The sequence below is a fragment of the Heloderma suspectum genome, chromosome 1 (assembly GCF_057233095.1).
Source record: "Heloderma suspectum isolate Gila_16-S chromosome 1, 16-S_ref, whole genome shotgun sequence".
In the NCBI taxonomy this organism is placed as follows: domain Eukaryota; kingdom Metazoa; phylum Chordata; class Lepidosauria; order Squamata; family Helodermatidae; genus Heloderma; species Heloderma suspectum.
In genome coordinates, this window is record NC_139458.1 from 377072159 (window position 1) to 377092526 (window position 20368).

General features: G+C 41.8%; 1 protein-coding gene across 4 annotated transcripts in view; it reads left to right on the forward strand.

Moving 5' to 3' along the window:
* Positions 1 to 20368, forward strand: part of CRIM1 (cysteine rich transmembrane BMP regulator 1) — a 241057-nt gene that overhangs the window by 203202 nt on the left and 17487 nt on the right. For all 4 annotated transcript variants that reach the window (XM_084828321.1, XM_084828318.1, XM_084828317.1 and 1 more), the window contains 3 exons: positions 7915 to 8036; positions 10295 to 10504; positions 13966 to 14181. In XM_084828321.1, the coding sequence (XP_084684447.1) occupies positions 7915 to 8036; positions 10295 to 10504; positions 13966 to 14181 (548 nt within the window). The remainder of the gene's footprint in view (positions 1 to 7914; positions 8037 to 10294; positions 10505 to 13965; positions 14182 to 20368) is intronic.

Genomic DNA, 20368 nt, shown 5'->3' on the forward strand with positions numbered 1-20368 from the left:
CTCGTAGAGAGCTCTGTCATCCCCTCCTGACATTGTTGAAGCAAGCTTTACAGCCTCTTCCTCTGCACCCCCTCAGTTCTAGGTTCTGACAGAGGGCTTCCTAAATGACCACCAGTCCCCTATGGGAGAGAGTATGAGCAGCTGCTTCTGCTGCTGTTTCATAGGAATTGTTTGAAGGTGAAGGGGGTGGGGGGAGTTGCAGCTTTACATGCTACATATGGACTCTGTTAGTAGGAGAGAGGTTTCTTCAGATTTGAAGTTGACTACCTCTCCCCTCTCACTGGAAAAGACCCTGATGCTGGGAAAGATTGAAGGCAAAAGGAGAAGGGCAGAGGATGAAATGGCTAGATAGCATCACCGATGCAATGAATATGAACTTGAGCACGCTCCGGGAGAGAGCGCAGGATAGGAAGGCTTGGCATGCTATGGTCCATGGGGTCACGAAGAGTTGGACACGACTTAACGACTGAACAACAACAACCTCTCCCCTCTTTCCCCTGTGCTCTCCTTCCCCAACCTATCATTGTTCGTTTAAAAAAAAAACAGTTCTGAAGCCTGCATCCTGCCTCATGAATTGTGAGCAGCCACTGCAGCCAGTAGAGAATCAAAGCCTAGAGATAAAGTTTTCAAACCCTCCACCACCACCTCCATCTCTGTCATCAGTTGTTGGTCTGTCTCTGTCTAGATCTGATTTTAGTTAATCCCAGTCTCAATCTCTCTTTTTTTCTTTTTGCCAAATCTGTCCAAGCGTGCATGCTTTGTTGGCCTCCAATTAGCTGCTGAGGACAGAAGATGGGTGCACACAAAAGGAATCTCTCTCCTCCCTCCCCAAGATCATCCACCTTCTCTTCTTCCTCCCCAACCCCCAACTGCAAGCATGCATGATTTCCCACTCTTGGCAACGCCAACAAAAGTAATCACCCCTCGCCTAGGTCCTGTGCCTTGCCTGCAAAACTAAGAGCGGTGCTGCTGCTTCTGTTGCTGTTACCTCATCATCTTTCTCCCTTGCCTTTAGCCCCCTGTCACTCAGTGTGCTCAACTGAACAGACTTTGTGGCTTTTCCAAGGTGCTGGAGCCAGCCAGCCATGCCCAGAACAATTGTGATTGGGTCAGCGAAGACGAGGCAACTCATTCCTAGGGATTAGCACACTGGGCAGTGCCCATTCTACCAATCCATTGGGAAGAATGCGTTGTTCTCTGATTAGCTGGGGGAACAATAAGGCTTGCAGCTTGGGGGAGCATTTCCTGCCCACTTTGGGGGATCATTTCAGAGATCACCCAGTCCTTTGGAAAAATTGTGCTCCTGCTGCCCACAGGGTTCGCTACTCCAGCAATAGTTAGCAGAATCAGTCAGGGAGACAGAATGGGGAGAGACTGAAAGTGGTGGTAAGGAGGACACTGCTGCTGGTTGCCTGCTGGGTTTTTCTGGGGGTTTGGTTGGCTGAATGTTGCCCCACCCACACTTTGATTAGATCCGCCACTTGAAGATAGATAGATAGATATAACAATAAATGCATTACTAAAGTGTTGTTGTTTTTTAACTGCTATCCAGTATTAAACCCATATGCATGATTCATTGGGTAATTCTGACTAATTGCAAATAAAGGGAAGCAGATAAAAACATAGCTTCCTAACAGATAAATTGTATGTATCGATGACAAGTGCATATTTAGCATAGTCTGTAGCATTTGTCAGCCACATTTGGACTGTCATCCAAGGCTTCCTAAACCATGGTTTAGAAAGCTTTGGAAGATCATTTGAATGCAGCCATTGACTTAAAAACTTAGGTTTTGATTTCTTCAGTGGCAATCCTAGCTTTAAAAGCAAATATGAGGATTATCATACAATTAATATATCATATTGTGAGCAGAGATGTAAAATTTCCAGAAATTTTGAAGCCGTGGGGGAAAAATGTTCTTTTCTGGGGGTTTCGTTAAAAAAAAGGAAATTTTGGGAAAAACTGAAAAATAAGCAATACTTAGTTTTGGAATGGACATAAGAAAAGAGAGGAATAACTATCCTGGGAATCTTACAGAGAAGATTTAAAACAATTCCCATGGCTTCATTATTTCCAGACATGTTATATCTCTAGTCTTTCTATAAAAGTGTTTGGGGGGAGTAAAGGCTGGGTAACAATATAGAAACACCGTATCTTAAATTCTAAAAGAAAATACTTCATAATCTAAAGCTGATAATTTTTTTTCCAATTTTTCAGAAAAAACAAAAATGGTCCTTGGAAAAAAAACGGGGGGTGGGGGTGTTCTGATTTCCCCCTTTTTTTCTGGGCCTTCACATACTGTATCTGACTGTGAGTGGTGTTGTTCTTTGATGTCAACACCTGGGAAACCCTTTAAATATGGTTGCAATGCTTATTTTACCTTTTAGCTGTAATCTGTTTTGATTTGCTTTTATAGACATAGAAGCTACACTGTGACTAGCAAACTAAAACATTTTTCTGTTTATATAATTGATTTTATCCACAAAACTGGCTATAAATTTGGAGTCTCCAAAGAACATGTGGCATTTCTTTAACCAATTAAGACTACCTCGTACAGTTTAGCAGAGGGGGCAGTTCCACACATGCCTCCCTCGTGTGTAGAGCGGCTTCTTCTGTTAAAGAGGCAGATGCAGTCTGCCTGCTTAGTAGTTGTTGTTGTTATCATCCTATTTTAAGTACTTAGAATACTTGTAATAGAGTGGGAAGTCACTTTATGTTAGAAATAATAGTGTATATAAAAGTTTATGTACTCAAATTTAGTTTCACTAAATAAGTCACATAGTAAATTTCATTGAGGTAACGAAATACATTTGACTCCTAAGCCCAAGTTCTTTGTATCCAGTTTGCGGCTGTTTACAATGAACCTGTTAAATCACTTCTGTAGCGAACAGAGTATATAGACTCAATTCAGATGTAAGAAGAAACGCTTGTGCCAAGGAGGGATTTCCTTGCGATGCAAATGCTATCTTCAGAAGAGAGTTTCCCCAGGACTGTAGGAGTTGAGCAAAGGGTTAAATTCCGCCTCCACACCTGCTTTGATCCTATTAATTATCAGCACACACCCACTCCCACTGATACAATTTACATTTTTAAAAACCTGCATATTAGATGAAAAAAGAATCACATGTAGTCTGTTCCTGAGGAGAAGATAAAAGCAACTACTGTCTCCCAACATCACCTTCTGGAACTGCCCAGGTAGGAAAGAGTGGAACAGAAAAAAGACACAGTCTGGAACTCCAAGCCTGCTTAGATGACTCAGAAGAATCTTGGTGGCCGATGATGTCCAATCCTACTGAGAGAGTTATAGGAGAATTAAAAAGGCTAAAGTTCCCTGTCCCTCTCCAAACACAGAGTGTCTATCAGGGCCATCAAAGCAGTTTTTAATCCGAAAATCTGAATGGAAGTTTGACTGAAATGGATCTTTTCAGAATGGGACTAAAAATATGAGCTAAGGCCTAGCCAGTGCTAAAAAAGAAATCATTAACCTTTCTAGACTAGTGAATATTCAGCAAGACTAGCTGGGGAATGCTGGGAATTGTACAACTTTTTTCCCTCTAAACATACATAGGAATGTGCCCGAAGATGAGAAAGGCATGGTTGCATTGCTGTCACCTTGAACATTAAAAAAAGCTCCACGTAGAGACTGCAGGTGGAAGGGGGTTTAACCTTTTCCCAGATGTCATTTTCCCAGTGGAAATACATACACACACACCCCTCTCAAATGTGCTTTTTGCCCTGCAAACACAAAAAGCACCTTTGAGGAGGGGGTTGATTTTATGTATTTATTTATTTATTTCATTTCTATACTGCCCAATAGCTGAAGCTCTCTGGGCAGGAGTTTTTTTCACAATTTTTATTGTGAAAACACAGGGGGAGATTACCCGCCCCCCCATGCGCTGTAGTTCTGATCCAGACAGGGGTGGGAAGTAGCTGCTGCTTTCTTTAAAAGTTCAAAAAGTTGGAAATGCACTCATGTATTTCTCATCTGGTTTGGCCCTTAGTTGGCCAGTTTTCTAAAATGTATTTGCTTTTGAGGCATGGCAGAGTTTATAGTTTTCTGTAACGTATAGGCACTGAGTTTTTAAAGCATTAAATATATTTAGTTTAGAAATTATTCTACTAAATGTTAACCGCAGGTTAAAAAACAGAAACTGTCTTACTATAAATTCCCTGTTCGGGGAGAGTAAGAAGTGCTTTCAAGATCCTTTGGGATTGCCCTTCCTAATAACGGTAATTAGGGCTGGCTTGCAACATGACTCTTTCACCAAGGATGAGCTCCTGCTCTTCCAGGCCCGTCTGGTAAGAGCAGGAACTTCCTCCAAAAGATAAAGCATGTTAACAATCCAAATGCCAACATAGCTGAATTCTAGGTAACTATTCATCCAAGAAACATATGGATAAAGAAGTAGAAAGGAATATCGCAGGAATTTCTAACTACTTTCCCCACATGTGACTTATCATCCAGAAGAAGTCCATATCATCTTTAAGTGAAAGAGAGGTGAGTTGAATGCTCCCTTGCTCTCCCTAAAACAGGATATTACAGTAGGAAAACTCCTGTTATCTCTGACTTTCTACCAAAGGCTGTGTCATCTGATACCTGAACATTTATTTTATAGTGGTGTTTAAACACATGGACAGATGCCCAAGTGACCCCACTTCCAATGTCTTCAAGATGAGTCCTGCTCCAGAATATCGATAAGATGGGTGCTCCCTTTAAAGCAGAGATGGGGATTCTCTGTTTTAAGCCTTCTCGCACGGCATGCTACAATGGGGATGAGTATCAGGTCCTTTCCACTCCTTAGCTGAGCCACATCAATCCGCTGAGTAGCAGAGAGGGCCTGATCTTCACCCCATTGTGGTGTGTTTATCTGTGAATGAGGTGTGAATGAGTAGGGTAGCCGTGCCACCAGCTAGCATGTGGCACTTGAGAGGTTTCCGAATAGCAATCCAGCCTTGGGCCAAGAAAAGGTTCCCCGCTCTTGCCTTACAGAATATACCGTGATGTGGTGGTGGTGGGTTGCTCAAGATTTTATACACCTCGCCAATACACGTCCAAAGCCCCCTAGAAAGAGTTGATATAGAGACATTCTTTCCCAGTGTAGCCTCCTGAAATGAAACAATCAAAGTCTAGTAGCCACTGTCCTATCTAGATAGAAACAAGAGCCTTTCATATGTCCAGTCTCTGCTGTACCTTCTGCTGTGTATGTACAGGTATAGGGCAGAATGCTTGAAGACCTGTAGAACAGGGGTGGGCAGCACACAAGCCACATACAGGCCCCACTGCCCCCTGCTGCTCTCCAAATGCAGTCAAAAAATTGACTGGAGGTGGCATCCGTAGTGGGTACAGAGCTCCGAAAGGGTCAAAATTAGTTTGTTTGAAAGTTAATTTTTACCCTTTTAGTGCTCCATAGCTCCAACACCATTTTTGCTTTTTTAAAAAAAAAATTGTGTGCCTGTGGAGGGGATGCAGCCTATGAGGGGATCCGGACAGTAAAAATGCCCCCCAGATCTCCTGCAGTTGCCCACCCCTGCTATAGAAGTTAATTTTGGCATGAATGAAGGGTCCGTGCTGAGGTCATCTTATCTTTATGAACTATGCAAAGTTCTGGGTAGACAGTGCACCCATCTTGGATAATTTTCTGTCTGACATGACAACCACAAAATATTGCCTTTATTGTGATCTCTCTGATTGGGACTGTAGACATAGGCTCAAAGGGATGGGCCAAAAGGGCATTCAGCACACAGTTAAGGTTCCAGCTGGAAGCAGTGTACCACTGATGGATTTATGAGCACTTCCCAATGAAGAGATTGTGACCAGGTCCAACTCTATTTGTTTAGGTATATGCCTTCAAAGTGATGTATGTGTGATCAAGTACATGTTGACCCTTGATAGACCTATAATGCTAGGTTGGCAGCACAGAGCCCAAACCACTTGACCCACATACCCAGAGCTACTATGTCCAACAGGTGCCCCACCCCCAATCCCACACTGAGAGGCTCATGTTTGTGGTGATCACTATTCTGGGTGTTGCAAGGCTGACCTGTTTCGTCTTACTTTTTCCAGCCACCAACTCTGGTGTTCTTGATTAAGTTGGACTTGTTGATCTGGTTAGCAATATCCATTTGAAGTAGGGATGCTGGAGAGTTTTGTTCTGCATTTTTAAGCAGACTAGCATGCATATGGAATACAGTTATCCTTTAAATATGCACCATTAATTACTTCATTAAAAGGAAGACAGTAATGACAAATTTATCACAAGATGAATATGTGTTTTTAAGCATATGTTTTTATGCTGTTGCAGCCTGAGGCAACGCACTCTCATTTTTACTTTTGTTTTTAAAGTAAACACTCATTTAATGTTCTTGGATATGTGTAGAATATCATTCCCTCTAATAAGAAGCTTGGGTGGTCAAGTGTCTGTCAATTCAGAAATGAAATAGGACTACCCAAAAAAAAGTAACAGTTTCATATTTGGGGGAACTTACTTGGTCAGTGTAAAGTATAGTTTGTAAATTAAAACAAAAATTTAAAATTCAGCCTCTAAAACAGCTGTATAAGCTTCCAGTATTTATGAATTTTGAAACCATAGAGACAATAACATTCTAGAATTACTCTTCTATTTGATGGGACCAGCAGAAGGGAACATGCTCCTCTTCAGTCACAATAGACTAAAATCACAATGATAAATTTCTCCATTATTTTCTATGGGCTGCCTCCACTTAGTCTAGACAAGAGAAGGGAAAGGATCTAAACTTGAGACAGCTGAGATATGGAATGTTGAAAAATGAAGGGAGGGAAGAGCTTGGCTTCTTTGAGCTTACCGTTATGTGCCTTTTAAATAATGTACAGCTTGGGCCTCTCAGTTTAAAATGTGTTTTAGTTTTAGTAGTTTTTCTTGTTTTATATTTTATTTTAATGTTGCATTTGTTGTTGAGATGCCCAGAGAATACAGTAATAAATAAATATAAATAGTGTTTTGGATGTGAGCAATAGGATCGGGAATCAATGCAATGGATTTTCTTTAAACTCCTTTCCACATTATAGTCCAATTTGAAAAGTTGGGATGTTAATGATGTACTTCAGAAGGGAAAGGTTTTAAAGCATTTCCATATTGGATTGCTGCAGAAATTAGACATTCCTCAACTTTCTAGAATAGCTGTTATCCTTTTGCACATAACCCAGCCCCTTTTTATTGATTTTGACATTTGTGGTCCAAGTGAAAGTTGTGAAAACACTTTTTAGGAATATAGGAGGTCAGCTGTTTATTGGATAAAGAACAGTTCTAATTTGAGAAACGTTGTTACCATCATGTGCCTTTCAGCCTTTTAGATTTGCTTTTGCAAATATTCTTTTCCAAGAATCATGGGGTAGTATCCATTTGGGTACAAACATGGCCGGCCCCCATTTGCATACACCCAGCTCCACCGGCCCCAGTCCACAAGCAGCCACGATGTAGCCTGCCTCTTCCAGAAACAAGTGTTTTTTCTCATTTCGGGGCTTGCCCCCGGAAGTGCTACATCGCAGCCACACACAGTAGGGGCCGCATGCAGACCAGGACCAGCGGGGCTGGGCACGTGCAGTATGGTGCCAGCAGGGCTCAGCTTGCCTGCAAGGCCTCAATTGGATACTACCCATGGTCTATGTGCTTATGTACTTCTCTTCACACCAAAACAGCTGTTCTTATGTGAGGGTGGTGATATTAAATAGGGAATTGCTGCCAGTCACATGAACAAAGTACAGATCCATGATTTTTTGTTGTTGTTCTGGGTACAGAATTGTAATTAAGTAACTTTCTGTATTTGTCAACTTTCTGTGCTTGTCAACTTTATTTATCAGAAAAAAGGTTTTGTATTGATTAGAAATGTTCAAACTTTAAAAAAAATCAAATCTTTCACAAGTAATTTTAAACATTTAGGAAGAACAAGCATGGATGTGAAATCTGTCGCTGTAAGAAGTGCCCAGAACTTTCATGTGGTAAGATCTGTCCAATGGGCTTCCAGAAAAATAATCAAGGATGTCTTAGCTGCAAATGTACAGGTAGGCACAACTCCTTGAATCTATTTCACAGTTTATGTTAATGGATGTAATGAAGAAACTTGAGAACAAACTCCATCTAGCCCCAGTTCAGAAGAACAAACTTGCATAGGCAAGTTGAATAAAATAAGAAAGAATTTAGTATAGAAAAATAACTGTATAGTATCCTCTTTTTCTAAAAAGTGTATACAATGCCATAGTCCATATTGACCCGGTTAACATGTTACAACAATTCCTGGGTTACTTAACCGAGGAGTACTCAGGGCCAAGCTTTAGCAAGTAAGCATGCTGCCTCCTGCAGACTCATCACTTCCGCTTTCAGTCAACAACCCAGGAACACTTCTTTTCTCGGTTGTTATTGAGACAACTGAACCCAGAACTCTGGATTGTTTAGGGGTTAAACAACCCAGGGTTAACCCAGCAATAGACTGTGGGTGATGGTTGGGTTAACTTTGAGTTGTTTAACCTCTAAACAACCCAGGATTCCAGGTTTGGACATCACAATTTCCACAATTGAAAGCAGAAGCAACAAATGCAGAGGAAGCAGCATGCTCACTCACTGATGCTCAGTTCCAACAATTCCTGAGTTAAGGAATTGTTGTGACACGCAAACTGGGTATATAGGTGCACATATTTTTTTTCTATATTTTTTAATTGAATTTTTAAAAAATTGTTGCAACTTTTAACTGTAAGTCCTCTTGGGGGACCTATTTGAGCCAAAAAGCAACTCATAAATTTACAAAGAAAGAACAAAACATGCATCCTCATCCGGTGCATCGTTTGTAGCTCTGGCATACATGGGTTTTCATGTTCATTTCAGTGGAAGGATCTAATTTACATGCACACCTGGATCTTCATCTTCCATTGAAATGAACAGGGAAGCCCTTCTGGATAGGATCACTTCATCTGAGCATTAGCACTTCCACACCTGCAAGAAATCACTGAATCAGGGTCTCTAAGATGTGTTTAGCTCTATCTGTCCTAAGTGTAATTTGGGAAGCAGTGGTCTCCACAACCCTACATAGCATGCTGCTGACTAAGTAAATGATAAGCAGGAGGAAAAGAGACTATGAGGAGTTGGTTTTCAAAGTGAGATACCCAAAATCACTTAGGAAATGGAGACTTTCAGATATGATCACTATTAGTGGGATGGTTCCCCCATAAACTCTAAAAGATAGCATTGTTCATCATGAACGGGACTCTTGGTGGGGAGAAAGAGAATTAACAGCCAGTTTGAATATTCTTCCCACATATCTATTATGAGAAGATAATCCCACCGATATCTAGTTCTTATGGTTTGTGCCCATTAATTATTAAATGTTATTTCCATGTGCCCCAGGGCTAGAGATGTAACATTTCCAGAAATGTTTAAAGCCATGAGAAATATTCCCCTCCATGGGTAAGGGGTATTCAGGGGGGAAAATAAACATGGGGGGATTAAAATATATGCATACTTTCTTATCTAAGATAAACTAATTTTACTGCTTTAACAACATAAAATACATTTATGATATTTACAGAGCAATCATATTCTCAGAAGTAACACCACTCTGTTCAGTGGAGCTTAACTCCCATACAAGTGCACATAGGATCATAACCTCAGAAGTATAAATGTCTTAGTTTTGTACGAGGAAAGTTACAAGAGTACCCAATAGTAAGAGAGAGAGCTGCAGACTGCTGCTCTGTATCTTATCTAAGCACCTTATGTTATCTACGTTTTTGCTAACCAAGACACAGGAAAAAATAAAAGTCGAAAAGTTAAGGGACTTCTTTCCTTCTCTTATGAAGATGACAGCACCCTCTAGATGCAGAAATGTATCTTGTATTGTATATCTACAGTCTACAAAGGAATTACCTTTCTCTAATGCTGTAGATTGTCCTACATAAAAATCTTTGTATTGTGTTAAAAAGCATTTCACCATTCAAAAAGAGAAAATATTTCATAGACTGATTTCTTCTCCTCCCCCACCCCCCCAGAAAATTCCATTTCTTTCCACTGGAATTTTTCCCCTAAAAATTGGAGAGGCAGAAGGACTGATTCTGCACACACGCACCTACCAATCTTTTTCTAGGGCTTCTTATCTCTGCCCAAGGCTTTTGGTGTTGGAAGCATATTAGAAATCTGTGCTGCCTATGCTAGAGTATATAAAATGCCTTTCACTCTAATTATATTGCTAAGCTGCTAAAATAAATACACAGGAAGATTAATGTTATTTGATAATACCATCATACTAAGGCATTGCATTTTTGATCACATACAGAGTTACCAGCCTCTATAATGCCACCAGCTAAGGCAGGTTCTTGCTTGTCAGTGGATGGCCACCGTCATGAAAATGAGGAAAGTTGGCATGATGGCTGCCGTGAATGTTACTGTCATAATGGCCGGGAGATGTGTGCTTTGATCACCTGCTCTGTACCCAATTGTGGCAATCCTACCATACATCCAGGACAGTGTTGTCCATCATGTCCAGGTACTATTCTATGTTCTATATTGTATTATAAGGCCTACCTTGCTTTCCATCTGTGTGTCTCATTTTATTTCTTTCAAAGGAAGATGCAATAGTAAAGCCAGTTTTGCAGTTATCGTTTGCCAAAAAAGGAAAGGAGAGTAAAACTGTCTGCATTTAAGATGGATCTTATTGTAAAGCAGCCAGCATAAAGCTTTTCAGATTCTCTCCCAGTTGCTGCTAATCTATCACTGACTGTTGAATCCAATTTATTACAAATGCCATAATATTTTTTTCTTACCATGTACACTCTGTTTCATAGTCTACATACACCCATCCTCCTTAGCAAAAAGGTCAACACAAACATCAGTCCAAGCTATTTTTTCTTGAATCACAACAGCACCTGGATCATTATGTGTGTTTATTATACCTAGGATCTGGGTTTGAATGCATGTCACTGGGTTTTGATCCCAATGCTGTACTCTGTTTCAAATGGCCTTCCTGCAACCTCACTTTATGTGAGAGGGTTTTGAAGTGTATTGGGTGTGTGTAGTTTACTCTGCCTTGTTTGGGGTTATAACAAGCAGGCAGGAGTCCAGTTACTGTCCATTGTAGTTTTATAGTGCAAGTTAAAAGTAGCAGCTTGAAAAATTGGGGACAAGAGACCATTTAAGAAGAGAGGGTTAGTCTTTCTAGGATGTTTGGCCACTTTCTAGGAAGCATGGCCAATAGTCAGAAATGAGTGAGGAATCTGCTATTTTCCTCCTCATCAAAATCTCGTACTTCGTTGAAACCACTGCTGAGGCAAATAGGAGTATGGTGTGAGAGGGCTCTTTTGATTTGACATACTGCTAATACTTCTGTTAAGTTTTAGGGGTCAGTTGACTAAGCAAAAAGGGCCAAGGAAGTGACTGGAGCACACAGCTACATTCTTTTTATTCCTAACTTGCTGCAAGACTGAGGTAGTCATGGCAACATTCTCTGCCTAATTTTACAGCTATGAACATTTGAGTAAAGAGAAGTGTTCTTTCAGCTATTGCTTTACTTGGCATTTAACCATAGATAGATTTTTGTCTCGTCTGAGTGGGATATTCTGCACTGGTAGTTTATGGAGTTACTTTAAACTTCCCGACTTCAGTACATAAAGAGAGCATATGAAGAAAATAATGAGCAAGAGGAACAAGGGGCTTAATTTTGTTTTATTTTTTATAACTCCTTGATTCCATATACATTTTACAAGATCTGATTGTGGATTCATTGGGAGAGAGTGCATGCTGGGTGAGACTACAAAAGGTAGTTTCATAAGCCCAACTGCATTCATACCTGAATCCATACCTGAATTTAAATTTAAAAGTTCATGACTTGATTATGCTCATTATCTGAACAAATGGCTGTAACTGCATTGCCACCATTTTTTCTTCATGTATTTTACGTGAGTATTATCACAGTGAAATACTGTTTATGGGTGTGCAAAATATTATTAAAGGAATATATTTTCTAAATAGATACTCATACACTGTTTGCATTCATGTTCGATTCAATTTTGTAATTGAAGCATTTCTTATGTTATGGCATGTACTTTTGAAAGTAAATATGGAACAAATCAATATTAGATTTGAAATTAAATATCTACTACTTTCAGCATGTATGTAGATGCATGTATATGCACATATTTAATGTTTGTCCTTTTTTATAAATCGGTTTTTATATTCAGTGTTCTTCCCCTGAATATGTTTCAGTTTTTCTCTAGCTAGCCTATCATTTAGTGTGTGTAGGAGAAGGAGAGAGATTCCAGTCTACCCTACTACAAATGTGAATCTGATCTGGCAGGAGCTGTCTGACTTGTTTTATCATTCATGCTAAACTATGATTGGAAATATGTAACTAGATTATGTACTCCAACCCCTATCCTGTCTCTTCGGAAAGAATAAAATGTATTCAAATGCATACAAAAACAAAATGAAGACACAGCTGCAAGTAAAGACAACCAAAAAGTGCTAGACAGTACACAAGTGATATATAGCTAAACCACTAGACCCTAAAGTTTATGCACAAGTAATATATACATTTTATTACAGTCATATGCATCCTATATGGAACAAAATCCAAATATACAATGCCTGAAGGCTAATGGACAGTCAACTAGACAAGAGATTAAACAACTGAAATATACACACATGAAGTTGGAATAAAGGCACATAATTCTAAATTCCTAAATCAGCGACTCTGTATTTTTAAGGAAATAACACATTGACACAGAAAGCAGAACTAAGTTGTAAGTTCCTAAATAGATAAGTGTGGGGAAAAAATAACTAGCTCATTAACAAGATAACCTGTAATATACCATTTAGTTGAAAATGGGCCCTGGACCACCCATAGTTGCTCACCCCTGCCTTAAAGGTACAACCTCCCTTAAGAAACCTAATTATACGTCCTGTCTAGACAAAATATTATTAGGTATACCTCCTGTACAATAAAGAGTTAAATACAAACAATGCTTTATAAAACACTCTTAACACCAATTCTATAACTTACAAACATTTAATTATAAAAATTGTAAATATTAAAGAAGTAAAAAAAAGGGGGCGGTGGGGGAGCAAAGCCATCCAGGATTATATCTTGCCCTTCTCCCAGTAAATCTGCTGATTGCAGTCATTTTGCATTGTCACACTAAGCCACAGTGGGTTAGTATGACTCATTATGAGAGCCAGTGTGGTGTAGCGGCTAGAGTGTTGGACTGGGAGTCAGGAGATTCGGCTTCTAGTCCGCACTCAGCCATGGAAGCTCACTGGGTGACTTTGGGCCAGTCACAGAATCACAGCCCAACCCACCTCACAGGGTTGTTGTGAGGATAAAATGGAGGAGGAGGAGGATTATGTACTCTGCCTTGGGTTCCTTAAGGAGGAAAAAGGCGGGATATAAATGTAATAAATAAATAAATAAAATTTAGCAGCTCCTTCAAGTAGCCATTTTGCGTATTTATATTACATATTGTTGAGTTGTGTGAACCCAGCGAGGGTGGGTTGTTGGCATGGTTAACAAACCACCCCCAATCCATCGGCTGATTTAGGGTTGTGGCTGGTTTGCTAACCACACCAACAACCACCCTTGTTGGATTTGCATGACATGACAAGCCGTGGCTGCAGCTTGAATATGCAAAAGTCACCCAGCACACGCCACAGCCCACTGTTGCTTCAGTAAGCCATGGTGAGCTGCAGTGATCATGCTCACAGGGTCATTGTCTCATAGAATTCAATGGGAGTCACTAAGAATCAAGCCAGCCCTTATCTTCATAGCCCTTTCTTGGATTCTAGTCCCACTAAGGTGCTGGAACCTATGAAACTGGGTTTTGTATAGCTTTATATATAGAAATACATTCATATGTAATAGGTTTAAAAACCAAGTTATTATAAAGTTAATGTACTTATTCAGAAGAAAGCGAATGCAATTTTCTGTTACATTGTTTTCGGGTTCTGTTTTCACAGATGAATTCACTGTGCAGAAGCCAGAACTCAGTGGTCCAACCATCTGCTATGTTCCTGGAGGGGAATATTTTGTGGAAGGCGATACATGGAATATTGATTCATGCACACAATGCACATGTCATAACGCACGGGTTTTGTGTGAGACAGAAGTCTGCCCACCTCTTCTTTGTCGAAATCCCACCCGTACTCAAGACTCATGCTGTCCACAGTGCCCAGGTTAGCATTGCCTGATTACTTTCAACATAGATTTTCCAGTTGGTTGTGCTCTTTATGCAAGATGCTGCTCTGAAATATTATACTGAACTCCTGCTAAAGGGTGCAAGAAATAAGCTAAACTGAAAATTATTGAACAAAAATCTGAGACTTAATTTGAATAAAAGGAAAACTAGAAGGATTTTTGGTGAGGCTAGAAATTCTAATACAAATAGCATAAGCAGTAGCTTAGAGGAGGTATCAGAGCTGAAATACAGGTATTGGCCGATTCACACATAGCAACAACACATGGGTTGTTTAAACCATGGGCTGTTGGGACCGTGCAAGAGCGAGCAAGCACAGTGCATCCCACCCACTCACCACTTCCAGTTTGCATGCACTTTCATCAACATCCCAGAAACATCCTGTTCCTGGGTTGTTTGATACAATGTGCGAACCTGGAACTCTGGGTTCTTCGTGGTTTCTGTGCATTACACATATGGGCTCTGCGCCTGTGGAGCCTCTATTCAGGAAACTTCTATAGCTGAGGAATGCTGTTTTTGGCAGGAACACTCCCCCACCGTCCCACTGCACATATCCAAGTGGGTTCCTGCCGATCTCAGTTCCTTTTTGACCGCTGTTAAGGTTACCTCTCAGGAAACTTCGTTGGTGTTTTGTTGGGACGCTGAGGTGTTTTCTTCTCGCTTTGCCTCTTCATCCTTTTCCTTCTCTCACTGTTTTCTTCTCGCTTTGCCTCTTCATCCTTTTCCTTCTCTTGCTGTTTTCTTCTTACTTTTTTTTTTAAGTAGTAGGTTAGATTAGTTAGGATTTTTGTCTTTTTGGCGTATGGCATTAAAGGCCCCCTTCAGGAAGTGCGTCTGCTGTGGCAGCAAATTGCTGCCATCAGACGGTCATTCTGTATGCCTTATTTGTCTCAGGGAAGCTCACATTGTGGAGACTTGCCACCATTGTCAATCATTCTCCAAGCAAGCTCTTAAAAATTGTTCCAATAGACTAAAGGCAATTTTGTGGCAAAAAGCTCTTCAAGCGGTGGACACCCAAAAGCCGGAATCTCAGTGAACCACTGGAGCCAAGAAGATACTAATCTAAGCCCTGGCTTCTCCTTCCCGACCCTTGTTTGAGGGGGAGAGAGAAGACCCATCTACTCCTGCCAGTTTCGGTTGCTAAGAAAATCTCTAAAAAAGCCAAGCACACTAAGCCAGCTACGGGGACTGTCCAGAACAAAAAGGAGGTAAAAAAAAAAACTCCACTAAGAACATCGGAGTCAGGGTTCCCCACCAGCACCACTTCTATTGAACTCACCGATTGTGACATTGCCTTCAGTACCAATGACTGTCGTACCATTAGACCCTCCATCTACGGTCTTGGAAGGAGAGATTAGAGATCTTTCTTTGGTTCGACATCAACCCCATAGTAGTCCTCAGGACCAATGCTCCATTTCTCCAGAAGCACAATACTGTGACCACAGTTTGCAAGCCTGACAGTACGGAAGACCACATCCTTCCACAGCTCATGAGGATCCTGCTTCTTGATACCAATCACCCCTTTGTGGTTTTGAAGATGATTACCACAGTAGACCATGTTCCCTCACCAGGAATGGGACTGGCACTCAGGGTGGTCTATGCCTTCCCCGAGATCTTATCAGTATGATGATTGGTCATTCAGAAGAGAATATGATCCATTCTATGATTGTACCAGATATTTAGGAATTGCTTCTTCTCGATACCGATCTCACCCATCAGCTTCTGCATCACGCCCTCCAGGTACTGAAGTTGCTCAGCTGCCACCACCAGTACCTCCACAGTCCACTTCTTTGCAAGTCACTAGGAGCAATAGGAACAGAAGCCCACCACCTTGTTCCTTGCCAACCCCGCCAGTACAGGAACAGAGTGAACAAGTGAAGTCTCCCACTCAAAAGGAGTTATCTCACGACTCAGTGGATGATTATCAGTCGAATTCATCATCTTACTCCTCCATTCCACTGTCTCTTTCTTCCCCAGATGATGTTGTGGGTACTTGAGATAGAGCTTCTCCTTCAGAGGATATGGGACATTTCTCAGAGCAAGTTCTAAGAATGCTCAGTCTCTGGGAATAGAGGTTCAACAACCAACAGAGAAGGTAAGACCCAGTCTTTGATGCGGTGACAGAGTCTTTGGTACTGGTAGCAATACTGCAGACCCTCCTTCAAACAGTAAAACAAACGTGGTCTGCCCAGTCTTTAATGGTACCTATGTCTAAAAGGTTAGAGTCTATGTACAAGGTGCAAGAAAAGGATGCCGCATTTTTTTTTCACATCCACGTCCCAACTCAATAATAGTGGAATCAGCGCAGGGACAGTCTCAATGTTCCCACACATCTCCAGTGGATAAGGAAGGGCGCAGACTCAACCTTATTTTACTTCATCAGCAGCCTTGGGACTCTGCGTCTCCAGTTACCAAGGTAAGATGCCCTGTTATCAATTATTCCTGTGAGGAAAGAATAGATTCCCTGTGTACGTACCTTCCAGAGGATCAGAGGGAACTAGCTAGATTGTTCCAAGCAGAGGCACTTAGACTCTCACATCAACAAATCAACACTGCACAGCACCAAGCAGATTGCAGTGCGACGTCAGTGGTGGGTTCCGTTACACTTAAGACGGCATATGTGGCTCCGATCCACAGGATTAAGACCCTAGGCCTGCTCCAGAATTGAGGACTTATCTTTTGATGGGGAAGGCCTGTTTAATTCTAAGATGGACGACCAAATGGACTCTGTACAGGAGGCCAGAACAACCGCAAAAAAATGGGCATCGGATAACCTTAACAGAAACAGTCATACACACCCTGTCGCTGGTTTAGACAACAGCCTTCATATTTTCAAAAGCCAGACCACAGACTGTACCTCTCAGTACCAGCCACAACAGCACCAGCAAAGGAAGCAATATTCGGCTCCTAGGTTTCGTACCTCCCGTAATAAGGTGGATAATGCCTCTAAACAGCATCTTTGACTCTGTCCCATTTCCTGTTGATCATCACCATCCAGACTTACAGTTTCACAATCGACTTTCCTTCTTCCTTCCAACTTGGCATGCGATAACCTCAGACCAGTGGGTGCTGGCTATTGTTCGCCACAGATACAGGATCAAATTCAACTATCTCCCCTCAGTGGGAACCATTCAAGTGACTCCACCGTCGGCAGTGTTACATCTAGAAACAGAATCCCTTCTTCAAAAGGGAGCCATCCAGCGCATTTCTCCCAAGGAAAAGAACAAGAGCTTTTTTCCCCGTTACTTCCCAGTTCCAAAAACGGACAGCGGACTTCATCCTATTTTGGACTGCAGAAGCTGAATGAGTTTATCACACCCAAGAAATTCAGGATGACTATGCTTTCCATGATTCTCCCCCTCCTTTGGAAAGGCGTCTGGTTTGCAGTGGTGGATCTCAAAGATACTTACTTCCACATAGCAGTCGAAGAGTCATTCCAGAGATTCCTCTGTTTTGCCATAGGAGCAGAGATGTTTCAGTTCTGCATGCTACCACTTGGCCACACAACGGCACTGAGAGTGTTTACCAAATGCGTGGCAGTTGTCTGCACATATCTCTGACTCGAGGGCATCGAAGTTTACCCATATTTAGACGACTGGCTCTTAGTCAGCAATTCCAAGGAGGCCATGCACTGTTCAGTTGCTTTTGTTTGCAGCCTTCTCAACACTCTTGAACTTTGCCTCTATGACGAGAAATCAAGCCTATTCCCTACTCAAACTATAAAGCTCATAGGAGCACTCCTAGATGCCACTACAGCATATCTCCCTTGGGACCGTATACTGCAACCAGTACAATTGGCAAGTACTCTGTACCAAAAGAGACGTGTTTCAGCGTACAACATCCAATGCGTGTTAGGACATATGGCGGCAACAGTGTCGGTAGTGGAGAGGGCTCAATTGAGAATGTGGCCCATACAGAACTGGTTTATCCGAGTGTTCAACAACAACACCAACGCTCACCAAACCAGACTCAGGATTCCAGACCACATCGCCTAATCCCTTCACTGGTGGATGGATTCCAGCAACCTCAGTCAAGGCATTCCTTTTCTGTAACTTCTTCCATCTCACGTTCTCACCACCTATGATGCCTCGCTAGCTGGTTGGGGAGCTCACTGCAGACCTTTGCAAATATAAGGTCAATGGTCGCCAGTAGAATGTCAGGCACACATAAATTTTCTGGAGCTTCCTGCAGTATGGAAAGCTCTTCAAGCCTTTGCAACTTATCTCGAGGGCAGACACATCCAGATCCTAATGGACAATACTTCTGTTCTTTGGCACCTGAACAAGCAGGGCAGCACTCACTCATCCGAGTTAGTAGACCTTACCCTAAAAATTTACGATTGGGTGGTCTGCAGGCACATACATATCACAGCAATTCACATTGCGGGGACAGAAAATATCTTGGCAGACTCCCTCAGTCGCACCTTCCAGATATCTCACGAGAGGGAACTGTCACCAGTTATCCTACACAGGATATTTTGAAGGTGGGGCTGCCCATCAATGGACTTGCTCACGACACAGTTGAATGCAGTTTGCAGGACATTTTGTTCGAGAGCAGGAGTAGGGCATTCGTCATTGGGTGACGCATTTCTCCTTCAGGGGAGCGGAGCTTTCTCTCTCTTCCTCCATTTCCACTGCTACCAAGAGTGATAGCGAAGATCAGGGAGGAGAAGACCAATAGTCTATTAAACTCTCCATAGTAACCAAGACAACCTTGATTTACAATTCTGTCACACATGGCCAAAGGCAACTTCATCCATGTTCCACTCATAACAAGACTGATCTCCCACGATTGGGGAAGAATCTGACATCCAGACAGACATACCTTGAGGCTGACGGTGTGGTCCATCATGGGACTGAATGAGTCAATCCCTTCTCTGGTTCAGCAGATATTGGACGTTGCAAAACGACCAGCTACCCATCGCTCTTATAATAATAAATGGGCAACTTTCTGAAAGTTTGAAGAGTCCACTGGTTTTTCCGCTTTTCCTTGCTCAATTAAAGATGTTTTGACTTTTCTTCATCACTTGTTTAGAAAGGGCCTTAAATATTCATCAGAGCATATGCGGCAGCAATATCAGTAATGAGGGGACAGGTACAAGGATCTTCTGTGTTTACACATCCCCTTACCAAACAATTTTTGTGAGGACTTCAGAATTTGGTTCCACCTGTAAGAAGGATAGTGCCAGACTGGGACCTTTCCTTGGTGTTATGGGCCTTGAAATTGAAACTGCTCGAACCTATGGCCACTATTGACATTAGTGTACTTTCTTGGAAGGTGGGTTTCTTGGTAGTCATCACTTCAGCAAGGAGGGCATGTGAATTGTGTGTTTTCTGCATCGATAGTCCTTTTATTGTATTTCATAAGGACATGGTTATTCTTCGACCAGACATTTCTTTCCTGCCGAAGGTGGTATCTGAGTTCCATATAAATCAGCTGGTGATTATTCCAGCCTTTTCCTCATCACCTGCTTCAGAATTGGAACGAAGCCTCCATAACCTTGATGTTCACAGGGCACTGGCCTTTTACAAAGCCCGAACTGAATCTTTCTGAAAATCACAAAGATTATTTGCTTGCTATGGCGGACCCAATGAGGGCTTACTTGTGTCATCCCAAAGACTGGCTGCTTGGATAACTCAGACTATAAAAATAGCATACCAGCTTATGGGTCATGACACTTTGCCTCGGATTCAAGCACACTCAATGAGAGTGCTGTCGATATCTACAGCATTCGGTAGAGGGGTACCTTTGCAGGACCTATGTAAAGCTGCAACATGGTCTGCAACATCTACATTTGTGAAGCACTACAAGCTGGATATGCATGCAAGATGGATTGCACAATTGGAAGGGCAGTTTTGTTGACATTTTTATGATGTCACACCTATCCACCACCAGTAAGTTGGCTTGTTAGTCAACCATATGTGTGATGCACAGAGACCATGAAGAAGAAAGGCAGGTAACTGTAACTGTAGTTCTTCGAGTGGTCATCTGTGCATTCACACAACCCACCCACCATCCCATCTTCGGTGTCAGTATCTTTTTGGTATTGATACCAAGAATTTTTTCCTCAGATCCAAGACTGTGTATGTGGTCTCAAGGAACTGAGGAAATCAGCAGGAACCCACTCAGATGTGCACAGTGGGATGGTGGGGAAGGGTTCCTGCCAA